The sequence below is a fragment of the Arctopsyche grandis genome, chromosome 1 (assembly GCF_051622035.1).
Source record: "Arctopsyche grandis isolate Sample6627 chromosome 1, ASM5162203v2, whole genome shotgun sequence".
Lineage (NCBI taxonomy): Eukaryota > Metazoa > Arthropoda > Insecta > Trichoptera > Hydropsychidae > Arctopsyche > Arctopsyche grandis.
The window spans coordinates 13,038,341-13,062,434 of record NC_135355.1 but is presented as its reverse complement, the minus strand read 5'-3'; the positions used below and the strand labels follow the sequence as shown (position 1 = coordinate 13,062,434).

The following is a 24,094-nucleotide window of genomic DNA, read 5'->3' as shown; positions in this document are numbered from 1 at the left end:
AGTGTATTTTTAAATGGATTTTTCCAGTGTTTAAATCTACCACTCTTTAATTTTATCAGCATTTGTAAAAACCATATTTATAAAAAAAAATAAGTGCATGCGAGTAGTGCGAAAATCTTACCTTGTGAGAAATAAGAGTGTTGACAATTTTAATCAAATTAAAAATTAAGCAGATAAACAGACAGAAAACCAAAACGTTTTCAATCCCACATCTAGGACATTGTTCTTTCGATGACCAACCAACCGGCCCAGCCCTATGGGCTGGGCCACACCGTGCGACTTGGTTGAGGGCGACCAGATCAATACATGCAGGTAGATGGGACATGCCACACCCATCAACTTGTTTGTTGCACACATTCCCATACATTTTTTCGTGTCGTGCAACCAGTCGGCCGACAAAGTTGCACGGTGCGGCCCGGCCCATACTCAACATCCTTGAAGAAATACGTCTGGCAGTCGCAAAGTTATAGAACAAAAAATACCTATGCGGACCGAAGCTATACCTGCTATTCCGTTGTTTCCCCGAATTATAGTTCGGGTGTTACAAGTTGTAACTTGCAACAGCAATCCACAAGTATATAACAAGACAGCCTGATTGCATTTTGAAAAGTACAATGTCTTGTTTTGTATTTTTTAAGGAATATATTTTTTTTGGCTCTCATTTCTTTCGGCCCCCTGTGTGCGTTGCACACATTTGTACATATGGTAAGCGCGGCTATAATTTGTCCACACTGCAGCCCGCGAACAATAATAAAACAGATAAATTGGCCCATCTGTCAAAAAGTTGTCTCCTACCACATCAATACAAGAAAGTATTCTACAGGAGATTTCATATTCGTACAAACATGCAAATGTAGATAACGTTTAAATGTGAATTATAAAGCCATTAAATTTTAATTGAAATACATAATATATTACAACAATAAGCTAACTATTAATTATTGAACATTCTCGAATACATTATCTTAAGACATTTATGACGTAAAACAAGCAAAAATTTTGATGCGCATATAATGTTTCCGAATATGATGCACAAACGGGACATTCTCAGATTTTAACATCTAACCCAAAGCTGATTCTCACCCTGAGAATTGTCTGAAGACTGCGGCATGCTGCCTGTCGAGGTGCACAATCTTCGCACCGAAACTGCTCGCCATCTCCGACACCATGATTCCTGAAAAAAATGATTAAAATCATCAAATCGAAACAAAACAAATAAACATATAAATTAATGTCGTTATGTGTGATATTAAAATAGACGCGTGTAACGATCATAGGTAGACATCATAAAATCGTTTTAAAAATATACGTCCACCTGGCACCACATTTCCAACAAAAAATCTTATTCAACAGAATCTGAACTTTATGTATGTTATGTTATTGTATATACATCAAATGTTATCAAAATTTAATCAAATGTTATTGTATATACATCAAAGCTATTGTATATACATACATACATATGTATTACGTATGTATATTATTTACATAAACTCGAGAGGAAACGTTGGCTGATTGATACAAAATTAAACGCAGACATACGATACGATCGATACCATTAAAATAGACAAATAAACATACAATAATCAATCGTACGGTCGCCACAATCAATTTATACTTAATGGTATCTTAAATAAAATATCATATAAATTCGAAACGATGGCAACTTGTTTCCAAGATAAACAAATGCTCTTGACATTGACTTGTTAAATTTTCCAATAATTTCCACGCCATTAACTGACACAAACTGTCATTCGTAATAAATCGAAAGTTATGTTACAATTGACCGTCTGTTAATTCAATATAATAATAAATACCCACGGATCAAAGGTGGGCTACAAATTATCGTTTCACGTTAATTGTGGATTACATAATTCTGATAGATAGTTCAACTCAAATAAAGTCTTTTCGAAGCGATTGATACATAAATCGATAATGCAACACAATTTTGGTAAAACGTGATGAGGGAGAAAAAGAAAGAGCGATATTGTAAAGTTTTTTAGACGCACAAAAGGTTTGTTCCTTCCTTTCTAGAGGAAAAAATTAAGTTTTAGTGTGACACAAAGAGAGACGTAGAGAGCCCTCGAAAAGGTTCACTCAGAAAAACAATGTAAAAGATCCACAGTGAAAACATTGTTCACTTGTAGGAAAGCACTTCTGAGATACAATACACGACCATTATATTTCCAACAAAAATATAAAAATCCTAAATTAAACGTTGTATGTACATGTTTACTGTATTTTAAGGTGAAAATTAGAGACTGGATAATTAATTATGAAAATAAAAAATATATCTACAGTAGTATATAAATTGAAAACTTTCATTAAAGAAAACGCTCAAGGGAATGATGAGTTTGTGTCGTGAATTCATTATATTTTGAATTATTATTTATAAAAATTTACGATTACAATAAGTCGGAAATGTACAATATGGATACATAAAATGCTTCTACAAAATTATTTTCCATTTTGTACACTTTTTTAATTAAACATTTATTGAATAAGAAAATAAATATACCTAGCCCTACCTTTTAACAATATAAAATATTCTTTTAAGCACAAAATTTAGATTTATATAAGAATCATTACAGAAACATTCAAACAAAGTTAAATATTTTAAATAATTAAACATTAATAAAACATGATTTTAATTCAAATTTATTTGAAAATCTGGAATAAAAAATGTTTTTAAAAACGATATTGCATTACCCGTATCAAAATAAAATAAAATTTTAAGGATCGACCACAAGGTCAATTTTCTAAATCGACAGCCCGCTTTCCTTGATTACAAAAAGAACTATGTTATAATAGAATCGTAGGTCTGTATTTAACAAGCTGTAGTAAAACGAACAAACATCCATCGAAACCAAGTAATTTATTACTCGGCGTTTTTCATCCCACATACATATGTAATACACATACAATAATTCACACTATAGATTTTTTCCTCAGTACGAACAAGAAATTTGACGATGAATTTTACATTTTTCGAAAAGAGATTTATCATCATCTTTCTCCTAACCGTATGATATCGAATAATACTTACACTTCCAAATCCAAAGGAAATACATATCTGCATAATAAAAGTCTCGTTTCCATAAAAATTTACATACTCAATATATTTCAGATTTCCCATCGCATCGAAACCGGAATGATATATTTATTTTATTCAAGGTGATAACAATTTTTCAACGCGTCAGACAAAAATACATTATGGCTTAAAAGCTTCGATTAGTATTTAATTTCGGTTAAACTTGTGCAATTTTTCATACTCAAACCATATGATTACTAATTATATTATACATGATATGATATCTTCAATACAATATTGTGTAAAACTGATGGTCAAGATTGATGAACATGGTATAACTTATAAATCATTTGCAGACGTTTCAAATGATCCATAGTCTATTGAGAATACATACATATGTACATTAAGTACATACGTACATATTTTCAATGAGAAATGTTTTCCATATTTTTAATAATATACATATGTATGGATACATACATATGTATATTATTAAAAATAAGCCAGAGTAAATTCGATTTTTGTTTTTGATTAAACTTTAAACTAAGTCACCGTCACCAGAATTTATTCCATAAATTGTTATTTGCCAGATTCGGATTTGGATATATACATATGTACATACATTAAAAATATCTAAATCTTCTAAAGTATTGTATAATATGAATGAAATATATAATGACATTTACGCGGTGTACTAAAACATCTGTGAAATGTCGGAACCGTAAAAATAAATTCAACTTAACAAAACCTACGCATCTATGTACGTCTGTATGTACATACATACATACATATGTATATACATTTCACTTTTTTTAAATACATGCATACAAACCATGAAAATATATGATATTTTGTTACAAAACGTTTTCATAAATTAATAAAAATATTTCACATTTCATAGTAACAGTTAAGTTTACATACCATATGTACATACTATGTACATACCTATCTCCCAAAATAATATTTGACGCAATCCACACATTCGTATTTATGGATCATGTTAGAACAAGCAAGACGCCAAAAAGAAGAGAGTTATTAATTGCTAGTACAATTCCATAGACATATCTTAGACGAAACCATCATAATTTATCGGAAAAAGACACGGTTATTAATATACGGCTCACATGTCGCGTTCCATAACACTTTATATCAACTTTCCGGAAAAACACTGATCTACAGTACCGTTAGAGATGAATTCGAAGTTTTAGGCGGATAATGCGCGCGCTTTTACCGTAACTATGATGCAAAATTCTTCTTCATAAATATAAAATAGCGAAAGGAGCCACAGAAGAGGGGAAGTGAATTTTTCTACCAACGCAACTTCAATATTCATAGTTCTCTATTAGGAAGCAAGAGCGAGAGCAGACCTTGAAAGGGAATGAGTGTTGAAGATCATCAATCACTGAACGATACTCCGGTATTGAGGAATAACGAGCCCGTTATACTCGGTCGATGGGCTCGACATCATTTTTCATCATATTCATCCAACGATGAGCGATTAAAATTCGTCAAATTTAAAATTCATGCACAAAGAGGGAATTTTATGAAAGGAATAAACATTTAATATACATATACATATATATGTTAAAATTTTATATAATATTGCCTTGAATTCAAATAAAAATTTGAATTAGGTGGAAATTCGTAAGAAACGCGGAGTTCTCGTAAAATCGAGCAATTTTCCGCCAACAATAGATTTTGTATGCGATAGATGAACAACTTTCACGAGCTGAGAAACGCAAAAATTGCATTACGCAATAATTGAAAATTGCTTCAAAATATTCTCCGAAAATTTTCACATCCTGATGTACATTAGTATGTACATGCATGTATGTAGGTATATATGAACATACAAAATCAACAAACCTTATAACAGAATGAAAAGAACGCCATCTTCACGATAAAATAAATAATAGATAACAGTACGCGATAAAGTTTTCAAGAAACAGTTGAGCAATCGTATAAATATTCCAACTAACGAACGATATAAGAACTGAGCAATAATTTCTTTGAAAACAAACAATATAATTTTCAACAGAGACTTTTCTCAGACATAGTAGATATTATGAGACACAGTTTTTCAAAGACCCCATTGTTTAAATTTAAAGAATATGAAAATAAGTTTACATATTTTAAAAACTCACTCGTATATGTATGTATGTATATATGTATGTATGCTGTATAATATAATTAGTCGTACCAATTACACTCATTCAAAGGATGATTTGAAAAAATAATCACCATAAATTGACGTGAAGCCCTACCCAAGACCAACATGCAATCAAATTTATTTTACCAGATCAATAATCGAAGAGAATGTACATATGTATATATGTACTCGTACACTTGAGAGAGACATGAGAGAGAAAGAGAGAGAGAGTAGCACGTGTATTCGACACAAAGCGATAAAATGTAAACGAATAAAATAAACTCTTCATAAGGTGGCTTGTCAGTCTGATTTGCAACATAATTTTAAACCTATCTATAGATACATATGTATTATAAGCTTGCCAAACCATTAACATATATTTCAGCCACAAGGAGATAATTCCCTAATGAAACAATTATTTTCCCTGAGCTGTTCCTCGCCGAATTTAAGCGCCCCAAGGGCATTTTAATAGGGGTTGTTAAGAATATTTCGTAAAATTTGATACTCCGACAAATTAATACAAATGTTAATGTACCGATCGCGTCGAACCGAGACTACGAAATTAATGATAAATCAAACAAGAAGCCTTTTACCCCCCCCCCCTCTATATTTCTGCATAATCATTTAATAAAAAATATTAATTTCATTAAATAATATATATATATATATATATATATATATATATATATATATATATATATATATATATATTAATAAATACTCCATGGTGCGAGAACAATAGTCGTTGAGATGTTTTATTGTTATCTTGAAAAATTTTCTCGAATAGAGAAGAATAAACATCGTGGAGCAACACATTGCTTATTCGCTCTGGAAGATTTTCCACGACTACGCACAATACAATGGTAGACAATCGTGGAAAAGGAAAATGTTCCTGCGGGAATAATTTCAAGCAGCCTATCCAGGAATTCTGATAGGACTTTCTACATAATCCAGTAAAATTGTCAGTGCTTATATCTACATACATATGTATATTTTATACACATTGTTACAATATTATAAGATGTTTTCAAGCTCGCTTCCAATGCGAAAGCATTACATAGAACATTTCAAACAAACTAATTGACGGCTCTATCGCTGATTATCGACACCATTTTACTAATGAACTTTTTGAGATTCTTCGTAAATATTGATCCATTTCCGGTTGTAATCGTTTTCATTTTACATTTTCGCCGTCGATTCTTCGGCGATAAAAGCCTACGCTTATAACGAACGAAAATAAATTTTAAGGGTCGTAACAAAATAAGGACACTTTGAAATTTAACAACTTGAGAACTGTAAACTTCAGAACTCGCAAGTTTCCTATTTTATACGTAACACTGAAACGTACAACAAAGCACAAAGCATACAGTCAATTCCCAAGGTTAACACGTGGAGCCCGGGGAGCGCATATATACGCATTTTGAATTTAAGGAATGAAACTTTACGAAATAAAATAACATATACATACCTACACAAGAATCTAATCATCATAACGTCTAAATAATTAATTTAAAAAAATAATAATTTAATTATGTTGATCAACCCACTATATTTACAAATATTCCATGAATTCTAAAAGTTTATTTCAGAAATGAATAAAAAGCCATAGGCGTTTTTCAAATTCAATTTTCTTTTTTTTAGTTTAGAATAATCCCTTTTTGGACATTTTTCTGATTTTTATCCATATCTTTTAAGAAGTGTGGAATAGTGCCAAATCGGTTATCGAATATCTTTTATACAAAAAATATATTTTTTCGACCACACATTCGATTCGCTTCGATGTACTAAATTAGAATTATTTTAAAATTTTAATAATATTTTGACCTCTTAAAAATTGTATCTAAAAATTTTAAAGCTTAAAATTCGATATTTGAATTCCAATATTTGGTAATCCTAGAGTATGAATGTTTCAAGACTCTCGATACATTTCATACTCAAAATACAGTCACCATTGAATGTATTCAAAAAATTTTAACACTTCATAAAACTTCACGTATAGCATTTACGTTATAATTCACTGAGTGAACCCTCCCCGAAGAACGTCCATTAATTTTACAAATGCAATCTAAGCAACCCTCCGACAACCACACCGAGTGCGTCCAAATCGCGTTAACTTTGCAAAGAGTCATTACAATCCATACCTAAAGCTAACTGAAAATGTACACGCAATGAAAAGGGCTAAAAGAAAAACCGGCCATTTGGCATTGTTCACTGTTAAAGAGCTGTACGATTTCGAGTAAAATATCGGGGTGTTTGCGGACAAACAAGTTAACGTATACATTTCGGAGTAATGGCACGAAAAGTGCTGACAAATTTATGGAGCAGAAATATTATACGAATACTACATATGTATAATTAATGTAAAGATTACATTACACACGAAAAGTATTACTATAATATATGAACATACAATTAAATATTTTGGAATATTACATTATCAAAATGAAAACTTTATAAATAACTTAAAGTTGTACATATGTACATATATGTAAGTATACATACATATTGTATGTATGTATGTACATATAATGTACCTACAATATATGAACATACATATATTACGGCCAATGTAATAAAACCGCCTATTATCAATAATAACCGGTTAATATAATATTATTATTAACTATTAATCAACCCTAACCTAATCTAACTTTGAATAACCTGAACCAGTAATCGCTTCACCGAAACTTTGCTCTGTGAAATCGTGTACACGGTTACCACCGAAACGTTTCAATACACATAAATATTTTAATATGACAATACAAATTAGAGCAAAATATTTTATTATTTTTAATTTGCTAATGACTTAATTTTCTACGTATAAATTCCAAATAAAACTAGGGGTCTTCAAAATCAAACTCGATAAATTAATCACAATTTAAAAAACTAGCTTTTCCTCCACCTTTGCATACAGCCAAACGAGCGACTTATAATTTTCGAACAGTTTTGGAAGATTAACTGTATAGGAAATGAAGACGTGCTTCGAATACCGAAATACTTATGTTCGATACGGAAGCATATAGGAAACTTATATGATCAATATTACTGACGATACAATAATATTGACCGTGTAAGGTGGATATATTGAAGGTTTGACGTATTAAACAGATATAAAATAAAATATTAAACAGGCATAGAAGTAAATAATATTGATTGTGTAAGATACCAAATACAATTAAGCAGCATCATTACATCATATCATCGGTATACTGCCAGAAAGCTTTAAATCAAAAATTATTGTTTTAAGAAAATAGATTTTTTCGAAAATCAAGAAGTTTGAAGCTCTCTATTTTAATAATAACCTAAATCATTATTCCTATTTTGACTTAATCAATTCAAAACATATAATTTTTGACTAAATGTTTTTTTTCAGAAAACCGACGATATGTATGTACATATGTACATTACTATTTATAGATACTATACCGTGTCACGTAAATTTAATGGATTCTGACCAGCAATTAAGAATAGCTTGCGTTTTTAATTCATTAATGTAATGGAAAATCGCGAGTTACACGCAATTAACGTATCAATTAAACGGAATTAACCTTATAGAAGCAATATACTTGTATTACTACAGTGAGGACGTTGTGTGTTTTCATTCAATTTATAAAATTACCATTTGATAGCATTACTATGCCTTAATTTACCACTGATACAGTTGGAAAACGCTGGTAGATGGATATACGTAAATATTTCAGAATAAAAGCTGTAGTAATCACACATTAAAAGTGGGAAGAAACCAGAAGAAAAATACAAAACAGCTTAGGAATATTTATACATCAAATGTAACTGCTCGAAAAATTTGATAGTTTCGTCAAAAAATTTTAATAATATAAAATGCGCCATAAAATTCTTCATCCTTACTTTACGTAGGAATATAATTTTGAAAAGTAGCCAAAAAAATGGCCACATTTAAACTGCGCTATTTTTAAGAACGACTGACAAGGTTAAACTTGAAAAAACACATTATATACATGGTTTCGAATTGCCAAATCAAATTTACATGGAAGAGCGTGTTGAAAAAGTTACGAGTAATTCAGAAAAAGCAACACGGGAGAGCGCATCGGAAAACAATGGCGAAACATTTGAAGGGTGAAAAGAAAAAAAAACAGACAAAGGAAAAAGAGGGAATAAATGTATGAGATCCATTACTCAGGAAACAGATTCACGTCGAGACCACACCTAGGTCGGTTTTAGCACCTATAGAAGACCCACCCCAAAGAAGAGACCAAACCCCACTGGTCTTGATGAACTTCTCAAGCATTCATCGTGCGAAGCTCGTTAAGGTCGATATGAAAGAACGATAAATCACGAGCACGAATCAAAGTCTATGACGGCAAAGTTGTGACAAGAATATTTCCAATATACATATGTATGTACCTACTTAAAAATGTACGAGCATACCGTTTGAAAAATATGATAATAGTGAAAATATACCAAGGAAATTTGTAATTCGCGTGCGGGAAATGTATCGGAAAAATTGCAGGTCGAGACGTTTCCGGAACACGAACGATCCTCGTCGGATGCTGCACGTTTAAAAAGCCCAGAATAATATGTATATACATATGTACATATATAAGATATGCAAACATATACATACATATGTACATACGTGCATATAAGAAGCAGCCAGATTCTCAATTTTAAGAGTAATTTTCGCGTGCCAAAATCTACGGTGATAATATGCACTATATTGTCTCTTGAGTTCACGACCCCTGATATATGTACATGCATACATGTACATATGTATGTATCTAAGCATGTATGACGCTCCTACAAAATTAGTCACACCATTTTTTTCTCGATATTGGCGTGTTCCCCAAAAATAACAAGCGCCACTAATATTTATGTAAGAGAAAAAAAACTTCCAACTCAAAATATTTTTTACATTTGATGGTGACGACCGGCTTGGCACAAACAATAAAAGAAAATTTTCGCTACCACGATTACTATTTCTTCCCTAACTATCATACTTATATTATTATAAAATTTTGATACCGACTGTTGTTGATTCATTAATAAAACATTTAACTACGCTAAAAATATATGTACACAGCATTTCACGAAAAAGCATTATGGTCCGTACGCACCAAACCAACGACGATTTTGGGCCAACTTTTAAAACCAGTAGCGTACAAAATATCGAAATAAAAATTAAATTAAAAAATTTAAATTAAATATCAAAATTAAGCTGAAGAGCGAGATTGGGCTAAAATTAGATCATCGTTGATGTTTTGAATTACAACAATGTTTTGAATTACGACGATACGCATTACAACCAGAGAAATATTATAATTTCTCTGATTACGAGCGAAAAAAACCTTGTTGTTATTTCTTATTAAAAGTCGTCACGATATACTACTGTGTTTCCGCCGTCGATGAAACATTTAACAAAAAAACTGTCGGTGATTTGTCAAAGGGTTTTTTTTTCTTTCGTCGAAATAAAATTAATAATCACACATTATCCGATAAATTTTACCTTTGAGATGGATTTAATTATTTGATTTATTTCGACGAGAGAAACAATTGAAGACATTATCCGATAAATTTTACCTCTGAAATGATTTAATTAATTGATTTATTTCGACGAGAGAAACAATTGAAGACTAAAAAAAATTTCGATTGATATACCGACAACGCACCGGATTGCGACGATTGTTCGGTCACCCATACTAATACATGAGATATTCTCAGTAACTGCGCATTACGGGGAAGTAAAAATAATAATTCTTTGATTTTTTTTTCGATCTTAGTGCGTATCTTCGTAAGTCAAAACATCTTCGACAAACAAAAGCCAAGGATTACATGTATGTGATTGTTGATCATCTAATTTTAGGTCAATCTCGAAAATTTATTTAAATTGGGCATGTTCTGTTTTAACTTTCAATATTTTATTTTAATTTTAATATATTGATTATAATTTTATTTTGATATTTGAAATTAATTTTAATATAATAATAATAGTTTTAATTTTGATATTTAATTTCAATTTTTAAATTTAATTTTTATTTCGATATTTTGTACGCTACTGATTTTATCCTGCTGGTTAAAACGTTGGCCCAAAATCGTCGTTGGTTTGGTCCGTACGCAGCATTAGATTACAGTCCACCACTTAAATTCATTAATATTTCATTCGACTTTTAAGCGAATATAAGTTCATAGTTCAAACAAATGACATACATTACACTCTCGATTATCCGGGCTAATGCTGGGGAGGAAGGGCACGGATAATTTAAAAACAAGAATAATCCGAATCATCAAATTTTGACTTGGTTTTGAATACAATATCATGTTTACAATAGAAATTGTTTCATAATTTTAATACTCATTATTTATTAAGAAAAACGCTTCAAATTAAGTTTGTTAAATTACCACTAAACGATGTTTAGACTCTCCTACTGAGCACGGGAAATTCCAAAATTTACCAAATCGAGAAATCCCAAAAGTTTGTATCAAAACACCTGATATCCGCGGATTATGTTGTTTAAAACCGATGGCCAGTATATTACGTACGTCGTGTTTTTTTTTTCAGTTTCTGAAAAGAAATGGTATACACATGTATGTATGTAGTCGGTTCGGTGATTATTCCGCAAAAAGCGATCTCGCGCCAGTCACTAAAATCTCGATCACGGAACATCTGGCACCCAAAAACTCCACCAATCCAACGTGAAATATTGTACTAACGAGAACTCGAGTGCCAGAGGTTCCGTGATCAAGATTTTAGTTACTTGCGTGAGATAGCTTTTTGCGGAATAATCCGTTTACCGTATGTAGACGTATGTATAATATTCACGTAACACTACATCTGTACCGAAGCGTTAAACTTTTATTAGCCATAAAGCATGGCAGAGTGAAAGCCTGGAGTCTAGGGGTAGAGTAGAAACGTGATAAGAAATTTGTAGCCGAAGATGCAAACATAAGATATCGAAATTCCACGAAGATATACATATGTACACATACATATGTATATTTTCTTTCCATTAATGTTTACTTAGTATAATGTTTTAGAAATTTTCCACATAAATCAAGTTAAATGAATACGAAATTTGGGCAACAATCTTAGTATAAATAAAAAATAAAATGAACTCCTATCGAGGCGACACAAATAAACCTTCCCAAAATATGTGCATATGTATTAGGCAACCTTGAACTTCGCGACATAAATGTTTTGTCCTACTAGTAGTTTCTTGTTATTTTAAATGAATTTTTTATAATGCATAAAATACACATCTAATATATAATTTCGAAAAAGACTTTGTATGAATAAATATGTAAATATAAATATGTAAGTATGTAAATAAATATGTAATGTTGGTTGGTAACATCGAAAACAAATCGAAGTTTCTATGACGATATTTTTTTTTCGATTCAAATAAATTCGCCCTCCGGCCCCGGGGACGCCGGGGGGGCCGCCGAATTCTGGTATAATATATAATCCACCTCACAGAGTACAGCGGTCAGACTACATGCCATCTCGCTTGCACCTAACATATTACGCGATACAACCATATATACAACGAAAGCATTTAAATTGCAATTACCGCTTTAGTTAGTACGTTTAGATAAAATATTGAGATAGAAAACCAATCCTTATAAACGTGGTGAATCAAAAAATTTGCCAAATAAATGAAAAAATATATTTTTGACTTTTAAAATTCGCTAGACAATTAATTAGAAGTATTTTAAAGCAATGAAATATAACAATTAATAGGAAAAATATCTGACTATTGATTCCAATACTCACTTTGAGCGTAACAATCCTAAACTTTGAGTTAAAGACCGCAAAAGCCAAAAAACTGTAAAAATCGCGGATTTTTTTAAACGCTCATCCACCAACAAAAATCAATATCATATTCGAATTCAGTGGGTCAAACTTAGTAAAGATTGGCTAGTCTCCGCTCTGGTAACTCAAAAACGGGATTTTTTGTTGCTCAGTGTTATTTGTGAAATTTCAACGATGACAGTTCGAAAACGACGATTCACAATATCAGAATAATATTGAATATCGGAGTGAAATGACTTTGTTTTGTGGATGAAAAGGAATTCCAAAGTTGAAAAAAAGATACATAATAAAAATAACGTTATTATATTCGTATTCGTATTGTACGTGTTTTAGCTGTGACTTGTATGTATGTAAATATGTCGAATCGAAATGACTATTATAGTACGGCGAGCGTTATCTTACACAGACACACAATATATATACTTTGTTAAAATATAAATTATTTTCAACTAAAAATATATATTTAATTGTTTAATATAAAAACAAAAAAAAATGGTTCAAAACCTCGCTAAATAAAATTAATATAATTAAGTGTTTTTATATGGCGAGAATATCAAGAACTACCGACCCATTAGTTTACTTTCAGCGGTCTACAACCTCTTCACGAAGGTTATTACAGAAAGACTGAAGAATATCCTTGACGAGAACCAACCTATAGAACAGGCAGGGTTTAGGGCAAATTTCAGCACAATGGACCATCCAAGTAGTTGACGAACTAATCGAGCGCGCCAACGAATATCAACGGCCATTGTGCCTAGGTTTCGTCGATTATGAGAAAGCCTTCGATACAGTTAGCCATAATGCAGTACTTAACGCTCTACAAACACTGTTAGCTGCAATATATAAGAATGCCACAGCTTCGGTTAAATTTTTTTCAGATACAGATAGATTTACCATAAGAAAAGGAGTAAGGGAAGGAGATACAATCTCGCCCAAGTTATTCAATGCGGTGCTTGAGGGAGTTTTCGGGAACTTGGAGTGGGACACAGCCGGGGTGAGCATCACCGGTCGCTTCTTGAGTCACCTTCGGTTCGCAGACGATATAGTTTTAATAGCTCGAGATTCAGCTGACCTACTTAACAGACTAACAAATAATTGACATGTCTGGTAGTAAACATGAAGAGATAAAGAGACGTATGAAATTAGGATGGAGTGCATTTGGACGGATGAATGCTATACTACAGAATGCTATAATACAAAGTTTAGGCCTTTTATCGATTCATTATGTTCGGCTAGCGTAAGGACACACACACACACGCACACACGCACACACACAAACACACACACACAAACACACGCACACACATACACATACATACACACACATACATACACACACACACATACACACACACAGTGAGAGAGAGAGATTAGCGTATTTACATATGTATATAATGATAGATAAATAAATATATAAGAACTTCTCTGTTTTTAAGAAATTGTAAATAAAAAAAAAATAGGTGACGTTATGTCAATTCCCCTTGCAAGTAAGGCTGTACGACAAAAACAGGGAGATTTTCACGGCCTGCCACTGGTATATTGCATGTAAATATATACATACATATATCGATCCACGCTATGTACCGAAACAAATCATGGCAAAATATACTGAAAGTGTTGGCAGGCTCTTCACGTTGTATTTCGTGATATTAAATAAAAACGAAAATTCACTTAAATAAATAAACAAACAAATTTTCATTATGTCGAGCATCGAAAATCCATTAGACGTCCGACGAACACTTTCATCTTCGGACAGCAACCGAGGGCACTTTTCTTCGATATACACAATACATATTCAATAACGTGTTATTTTGCATTAACGTTTAATTTCATTCAAAACTATTATTATTTAACTGACTTTCAAAGCGATCGATCAATTTTCTATGAAGAGTACATACATACATATCTATGTATTTGCACGCTGCTAAACGCTACAAGCCATGTCTCCTTCAAACTTGTACAGATATGTACATAAACAGTATATTCGCAGTCTTCTGAAATATAAATCATATTTTGTATTTCAGAAGACTACTAAAGACCACAGTACTGGGGGTCCAGTTCACAAACGCCCATTTACATTTGTGGCGATTTAATGTGGTCAACGTTGACAAAGGACAGTGTGCACCCGTGCTATGTGTAGCTAGGATACCTACGATACGATACATGCACGTTAAATCCTGAAATACGTTAAGTTATCTTCCACAGCAAAGCCCACCATAGGATGGGCAATATGCCAGAAGCTCGTGTTCCTTGCTGAAATTCATCGAGGCAATAACTAAAGGCATACACATACGCATGTGCGAATTATGAAAACCGGATGCCTGAATTTGAAACTCGACCTCCTTTGACCGAGCTCAAATTCATTCGTATTGTATGTTAGAAAGTAGCATAAAGATACATACATTTGGTACTCAATTACTGAAAGCAAATATATACTAGTTTCTGCGTACGAAGAAACTGTGAAAACTAGGACGACCCAATTTTCCTCATATTTTATACATATGTAAAAAATGAATGCCGGTATGTAGAAAATGAAAATTGGACTTCCCTCACTTTCAAATTTAACGGCCCATATGTACATATATACATACACACACACATATATAAAGGTTCAATATAACAACTGCTACCGTGCTCTCTTCGAGCCACCAAAGGGTTGCAGCGCGTCGCAGATGTTCATGGAGGGGCACGTGCATCACTTTGAGGCCAATCTGAGGATGAAAGCGGTCTCTCTACATCGTCGTGATTTTTTGTCGTCTAATTGTCTTCTTGCTACCGCGTCTTCTCATTTGCACTCTTCACTGTATGTTCGGTAGATGGAACTACTCCAGCGACCGCCTTAAATAGACATTAAATTGAATAATTAATATGATTATTCTTACTATTATTATTTATTTTTATTTTTTACTATTCAATAGTATTATATCATTGTACATATGTATCCGGTCAACTAAACAGAACCAAAATACATAGTCTACATGCTAACTTATTAGCATACTAACTCACACACACATTATTTTCTAAACCGTGAAAACGTGATCAGTGATCGATTTTGAGTTCGAATCAGTCAAAATCTCGAGTTAGAATTTTTGCATGATCACAAAACTTCATCTATTGTTACTACATATGTACATATGTAGATAAAGTAAAAATGTCGTCAAGTCTGTAGATATATATTTCAATCACGTCATATAACGATGTACGGAACTGAAATGCAATTTCAACCCCATTTCTAAAGTGAAGTTTGTACAGAAAATGAATTCCATTCATAAATCTCGTTAAAACTAAACTTGGCATTGAATAATGTGACATTCAGCACTGATGTATGTACATATACATAAGATGTATGTATGTGCATACATATGTTCATACATAAGTAAATTCGCATTTTGATCTACTTATATAAATTTAAACACGTATCAAAAGCAAGTGTACCCAACAAATAAATTAACCTAGCCTAGTCTAGCTACCGAACAAATGCTTTCATCTGCACTATTTTTTTTAATTTTATTTCAGCATTGCAAAACTAGAATAAAGGTCTATTCATACCTGGTTGGCACGAACCAGCAACTGCAATAAACCTTCAAGTACGAACAGTATTCTTTGGTACATTATACATATATGGACTCATTCATACTCCATTCTAGTGATTCTGATTTCTCGATGATTTTCATTTCTCGAGAAATAAGAATTCTCAATTTAACTTGAGAAATGAAAAAATGTATATAACACAGTAAAGTATCGTTTATTCGACATAATTGGATTCAAGAATACAAATATATGTTTTGGCATTATTGTTATGTAATTTTTGGATGTATTGTCGTAGTGTATACATAATTAAAATAAAAAAAAAACTATAAAAATAGTAAAAAAAATTATTTTATTAATTATAACGTTAATTTACATAAATTTATCTCTTACAACGTTGATTTTATTTTATTATTAAAAATGTACGAATTAATATTAGATACATTATAACATATTGTTTTTAAAATATCCCTTTAAAAAACACATGCCATCTAAAGTAGAGACAGACATCCAGGTTCTTTATTTTGTTCAGAAATTTTCGGCCGTGGAAAAATGTCGCTCGTTTTGTGTTGACGTTGGTTTAAGCACTGTAAATCATGTGTTCCATTGCCCATCGATTCAAATATACTAAATTCTTTCTCCATTAATAACTGTTGCTATTTTACAAAAACAACATGAAAAGTAAGTTGGTTTACCAAAAATGAAAAATATTCTTAAATCTTTTTACATTCTGCCGTTTCCCACGTCTTATTTCTTCTTATCGGAGAGGTTTCTATAATCAAGCCGGGAAGAGTAAAAAAAATAAATAGTAATAGAAAAAAAGTCAGGTCAAAAATTACGATGTATTCAATACTTTCATGGGATGATTGAGTATTTCTAAAGATTGACGCGTTTGCAATGTCCAAGTCAAAATCAGATAAGAAAAGAACAAGATAAAGCTCCATTCACACTTTCATATGCGTCCATATACATATAATGTACCAAAAAATACTTTCCGTACTCGCAGGTTAGGTGCAGTTGTCAGTTCGTGCCAACCAGGTAAGAATATACCTTAATACGTTGAAGCACTCCAACTATGCATTTCTCTGTGAATATATTACCTATTTATACATGTACATACATATGTATGTACAAATTATGAACGCAAAGCTTATTTGGAAAAAATAATGGCGATTATTCCTGTTGGCGCAATTCTAGTAAAAATGTCAAAAAAAACAGACATGGGCAACATAACAAAATAAAATTCCACAGAAAAAAATTATAGTATAAATATAATATAGTATAAACGTATCATACATTTGTATAATACATTACTATTACATATAACACGAGATTTCAATATTGGGAAATTAGACGTGCGGAAAAATGATTTCAAAGGGGAAACTTAGGGATAGAACATCCAGAAAGCAAACAATATTTCCCGAGTCCCTTTTAGAAGCACTGTATTTCTATGATTTATACGATTTACCTTTTGCCTACTTATATGGAAAATTCAAACAGAACGCTAAGCTCTTACAGCAAATACACAACGGACTATTCGCATATATCAGGAGTAGCGAACCTGTGGCACGTATAACAATTTAGATGGCACGTGAATGATTTACCAAATTTTCACCTGGTTTGGCAATTTTCATTCGGTATTATAATAAAAATAGTATCGTAGAAGAATTGATCGGTATATCATCATTAGCAACGACAACAAAGGGAACAGATTTGCAATGCAGTTGTAAATGCACTCAATAAAAGGGAAATATGTAGATATTTTCACTTCTGAGCTATCATTGCATTATATTATACATACATTAGCAAGCTTTATGCGCAAAGTACGATTTTAAATCACTGGAAGATATTATGATCCTTGTAATAAAAGTAGTAAAATATATCTGCACGCGAATTAAACACACGGAAATTTTTGGAATTATCAACCCTTTGAATGCTTACCAACGCCAATCGGCGTTTTGCCAACAAGTCCATGGACCTGATATACGCCTATCGGCGATGTTTTTTTGAGTATGTGAAAAATAAACAAGAATACTACCCACTAAGCCTTTCCAGGTAGCATTTAAAAGAAAATGCTTTGAACATGGGTCGTGTAATCCGTGTCAATGTTTATAAAGACTGTTTGACACCAGAATTTCTGAATTTATAACCATAGCAGAATTTCTCAATGGAAATCCCTAACTGCTGAGTATTTTACATTGTGGCTTGGCATAATTGTGAGCATTACATTTTAAAAACAATGAAGAAGATGGAATTAATTTTGGAAAAATACATTCATTGAATAGACTTCTTTTGTTTATTTTATATTGTTGCAAGATATATTAGAGAGTTAAACACACAACAAATACAATGTTTATACCTGCTTTCTATTGGATTACTAAATAATTCTAGTTGGAAATGTTGGCGAAATTTTCAGCTTGGCGAGCATTCAACACAAAAGACGTCAGCACTCAAAGGGTTAAACGAAGTAAACTCAGTGTACAATGGTTTACTTAGATACATACTACATACATATTATGCATAACAACGTGCAATGGCTAATTCGTGGAAAAGTTCTTCAAAGCTTTATCGATTGTATTGTTGAAAATGGGATTTTCTTAAAAAATTAAAACGTAATTAAAAATATAGTCAAGGAATGGATATCGAACGGCTTTCAAAATCAATCATATTTTAACAATTTATGTTTGCATGTAAATGAATTGAATATAAAATTGCAAGGTATTAATAAAACAATAATTGGGATTTTTGATTAAATAAAACCATTTGAAGCATGACATAATCGTGCCATGAAATAAGAGGTAAGTAAAAAAAAAGGAAACCTTTGACTCTGGTTTGAGCAACCTTTTCGGATGAAGGGCCGCATTAGGAATTAAAAATGGACGGCGGGCCGCAAGTAAAATACTATTTATGGATAGATACATTATTTATTGTCATAAAAAGGAATTTCAGCATAAAATGATTGGTTGATTAAAATGTGCATCAAAGCGCAAATTGTCAATGAAAACTTTCTATACGAAAATATTAAGAAAAATAAGCGATTCTCTAATAACCAACAATTTAATGAGAAAAATGGTAAATGGTTCAACTTTTTTTTTTAATTTCAGGTGTTTTACATACAATTTTGTAGTTGAGATCCTTAAAACTGCTTGATCGTAAAGTGTTTTTATTGATATTAATGATTGAAAATATTTGTTCACATATGTACATAAGTTAATCCAAAAATTAATTTCGGGCCCTATGACAAACTAAAAATAGATATAGGTATTTTTAATATGCGGAAAATATCAGAACTATTAAAAAAATACCTATAATATAATATAAACATAAAACATGAATAAATGAAGCACTTAATGACTTTGATGATTTAAGTCCTTGAATTGCATATCTTCTTGATATCAGGCACAATATTTGGTAAGTTGCAATCTAATATTTGGTGTGACGCGAAACATAGTTTGGGAAACCCTGTCTTAGGCTATAAAATTGAAATATTTTCTTTTATAATATTTATTTTTTAATCCGATCACGTGTTTCTGTCAGTCAAAGATTCAAGTTAAATAATTATTTTTCTCTAACACGGTTCATAGCTTTTTAATACATAGAAGTCAATCAAATATGTATAGTATACATAGGTATATAATACATATACATACATACACAACAGAGTATGACAATTCGGAGGGCTGACGTACATATGTATATACGTATGTATGTACATACATACGTACATATATCTACATATGTATGCATTTATTTCTATGGTTCGAATTGTCTCCTCCGAATGAAGAAAGCCAACAGACCAGGCAGAGTGCCAAAGAGACAAATTTATCGTCTCGCAAACGTATTATGTTTTCGTTCTGGTATTAGTTCTGCACGTTTAAACTGTCACACGTGTAATAGAAGAAGTAAAAGCTTACTAAACCGGTGACAAACATACACGGATATATGCGCGAGATACCTTTTCATTTAATAATTATCACAATGTTGGATATAGAACTTTTGCTTACTGTGATTGTCATCATATCGTGTTTCTGTGTTTGCGTATTGGCTTTTCGGATAACCGACAAACGACGATTTCCGCCAGCCGGAAGTATCAATTTCCCTCCTTTATATGTGACTGAAACCTTTCTCGAGTGACATTTTCAAATGTCTATAGCCATTCATTCATATTTTTTATTGTAGACGAAGAATTTTACGAATTTATAGTGGTCGATCACTGAAATAGACTGAATACATACAAAATATGTAAATCCTGTCTTAAAAGGGACAATAATTAGAATAAATGGTCCTATTAATCACCAATAATAAATAAAAGCAAATGGAGGTGTATAATAGTATCAAAAATTTCATAAAAAGTATACCAACCACACGCAATTTATAAATCATCATATATCAACAAAAAAAAAATGAAAGGTGTCGTGAAAATGAATTTACAATCAATATTATAATGAAATACAACTCGCCGGCCGTTCGCTGTGATTTTTTCAAGATAATTGAACATATTTAAAAAGAAAAAAACAATAATAAAATTTTAATTCAAATTGAAATTATTGAGCACTAGCTGAACCCTGCATGCGTTGCAATGCCATAATAACGTATGCAATTCCCGTTCCCATTTGTCTGAAAAACGTATGCGGCGAACATACTTGAATGTATTCGATTGTTTAATTATTTTACCCTAACAATACAGGTGGCGAGGCGAACACATTTGAAATTATTGCGTTTCTCATTCTTGTTTTCCCGTTCCCGTTCCCGTTTTTGGACGATTTTTTTACAGAAACCATCGCGGGCATACACACAATAACTCAGGTAAGTTTCATCGCAATTGGTTGAATGGTATAGGAACGCATACGTGACAGACAGACAATATTGATTTTTATATACATATATACATAGATTTTATCAATTTTAAATCCCATCATACGTATTTACGTACTTACATCTGTATAATTAAAATGCAAACAAAATTTGACAAATTGACGCTCGCATTACAGTATCGACATTTAACTAATTGTTTAACCGTTTAACCTAATTGACATTGGATTAAATCCTATCGTTAGTTATCGCATTAATTACTTAGAGCGTAATTAATTAAATTTACAAAATCAATATTATCAATGAATACTGAACTGAAAATAAAATTTGCAAGTTTACATAGCAGCGTGTATTTGTTTACTTGTTGCAATAATATGATGAATTATTTTTTTATACATTCAACAATCACATTGTCAAGCGATTAAATTCTAGCAAACATATGTACAATTATATGTAGCGCACTTGAAATTTATCAATAGTTGATAAAAAAAAAGCGGGCGTTAACTCAACACAATGTTGTTTATACTTATGTACATACATATATGCCCATATACACTTTTTAAAACAAAAAAAATCTCGTTTCACAACAAAACGTAAAATGCAGGTTAGTTTTCAGCCCCAGCAGGTTAGTTTTCAGATTTTAGATTGGGAGATATCGCATATATTGTTGATTGATAAGGTTAAATGATAACCATACATATAAAATAGTATTCAATAACATTGGTTATGACTCCGACTCGCGAGACTATCACAATCTGACTTCGATATAAAAAAAACAGTAGTAATTTATTTATTACACACGTTCAGTTATATGTTTTGTAATAAAATGTTCAAACACGCAACTTTCGTAAGAATTAGTGTCTGATAGGAATCCATTAAAACGTCACGGTCGAATCTTATGAGAATTAATTAAGAAGTTAATTACGCTCTTTTTTATAAAACAGTGGCAGATGGGAATAAAAACCGCGCCTCCATAACGGCTAAAAGGGAGTTTAAATTACGTGGCTAATGGGAAGTTTTTAAATACATGATAAATATGGCACTTTGTACAAAGTACATATGTATGTATGTAGCGGTTTTGCACATACATATGTAATAGTTTTTTTCCATCGAGTCTGTAATTTATCCATGAAATATTGCTACATATGTACATACATATATGAATTGTGTACTAAAAAAAACAAATTTTTCGAAAACGCAGAATCCGAGATGATTTGGATGTAATTTTTTTCATTTCGAGTGGTTATGAGACCAAAAGTATCGATTTAAAGTAAAGTTATACGCAATTGACAGACAGCCCAACAAAGATATGTATGTATACATACTGGACAGATCGGGCGGCACTGACTGTATATATAAAAATATATGCAGAATGCGTTGAATTTGTAATGCATCGTGAGACCGGTAATTTATTTATAGTAAACGTTAAAGCGTAATCGAAAAGACACAGTGACAAGAAACACGTGCGTCATAAAAAAATGAACACACGAAACAATATCGGTGGGCTTGTTTTTGGTCGCAGAACGAGGTGTTACGAGCTACGGAGCCAGAGTGGCGTTGACCGCGGTCGCCGGTCGCCGGTCGCCGATCGCCGCTTGTTCGGTCGTTCGAACGCTCGGTCGGTGGCCATACTTTTCGAATGTCATCAGCACAGGGCACATGAAGCCTCTTTGGACAAACTTTTTTTCGAATTTTTCCCGAGTAAAGTTTGTTGGAAAGGGGTTGGTGTTGGTGTGCCTCGGGAGGGTGCGAGTCGAGTGTGCGTGCGAGTATGGCGAGTAGGGCGAGTAGGGCGAGTAGGGCGAGTAGGGCGAGTAGGGCGAGTGAGATGAGTGAGGCGAGTGGGGCGTGCGAGTCTCACCGCGGCGGGCTGAAGGGCGTGGTGGTGGTGCGGAGGCGCGACGGCTAAGAGACGAGTCCGAGTCCGAGTGTGGGCGGAAGCGAGCGGGAACGAGTGCGAGAGCGATAGCGAGAGCGAGAGCGAGAACGCGCGAAGACGCACATGCGCGGCCCCCGCCATCTGGAACGCGCGAACACGAGCTGAGCCGCCGACTGCCGGCAGCCGACTGCCGACTGTCGACTGTCGTACCGACTACCGGCCCCGTCCCTCGACTCCCGACTCCCCACTCCCGACTCCCAACTCCCGACTCTCGACTTCCAACTCCCAACTCCATTCTGGAGTTCGGTCGTTCGCTATTCGCTACTCTCTACTCTCACTCGCTACTCTAATCTATACTCCAGAAGTGTTATATTGTAATATCTAGCTACTTTCGTTTGTTGCCGTGTCTCGAGCCTCGAAATTAGACCGGAGCGAAAAACGCGAATTTAAGATTTGCCAACCTTTTTGGGAATTTTTTTATTTATTTAACACCAGTTGTTTTACCCGGCTTCGCTCAGTATTTGTAATAGAAACAGCGTAAACATGGCGAATCTAATAGTAAATATTCAGTTGTTTTTTTATTCAATTTATTTGAATCGAAAAAAAATAATATTCAACCAATCGAATAGTCGTTATAGAAACATTGACTTGTTTTCGGTGTTTCCAATCAAAAATACTTACATACAAAGTCTCTTTCGAAATTATATATTAGAGTAGTGTTGTGCACGGTGTCACGACAAATCACTCACGCACTTTACACTCAACGGCGTTGCGCGCACGAAATTTCACTCAAGCGACAACTGGCTCACGGCCATTGCACTCACAGATAAATCACTCGCGCGACAAATCACTCACGGGAAAAATCATTCACGTGACATTTCGCTCATGGAATTATTTAAATAGCGTACA

General features: G+C 32.8%; 1 protein-coding gene across 1 annotated transcript; it reads right to left on the bottom strand.

The window, feature by feature from the left end:
* Positions 1–1,079: 1,079 nt before the first annotated feature.
* On the bottom strand, positions 1,080–23,480 carry LOC143916875 (uncharacterized). The gene is made up of 2 exons (XM_077438137.1): positions 23,168–23,480; positions 1,080–1,174 (listed from the first exon to the last, which is right to left on the bottom strand). The coding sequence occupies exons 1-2, from the start codon at positions 23,478–23,480 to the stop codon at positions 1,080–1,082; spliced, it is 408 nt and encodes a 135-aa protein (XP_077294263.1).
* Between the last annotated feature and the right edge of the window lie 614 nt (positions 23,481–24,094).

Bases quoted from the DNA above. Each gene is read 5' to 3' on its own strand.
- LOC143916875 (XM_077438137.1), bottom strand. From the start codon at position 23,480: ATGGAGTTGGGAGTTGGAAGTCGAGAGTCGGGAGTTGGGAGTCGGGAG. The intron at 1,175-23,167 runs GTGAGACTCGCA...CATTTTTTTCAG, and splicing joins ACGCCCTTCAGCCCGCCGCG to GAATCATGGTGTCGGAGATG.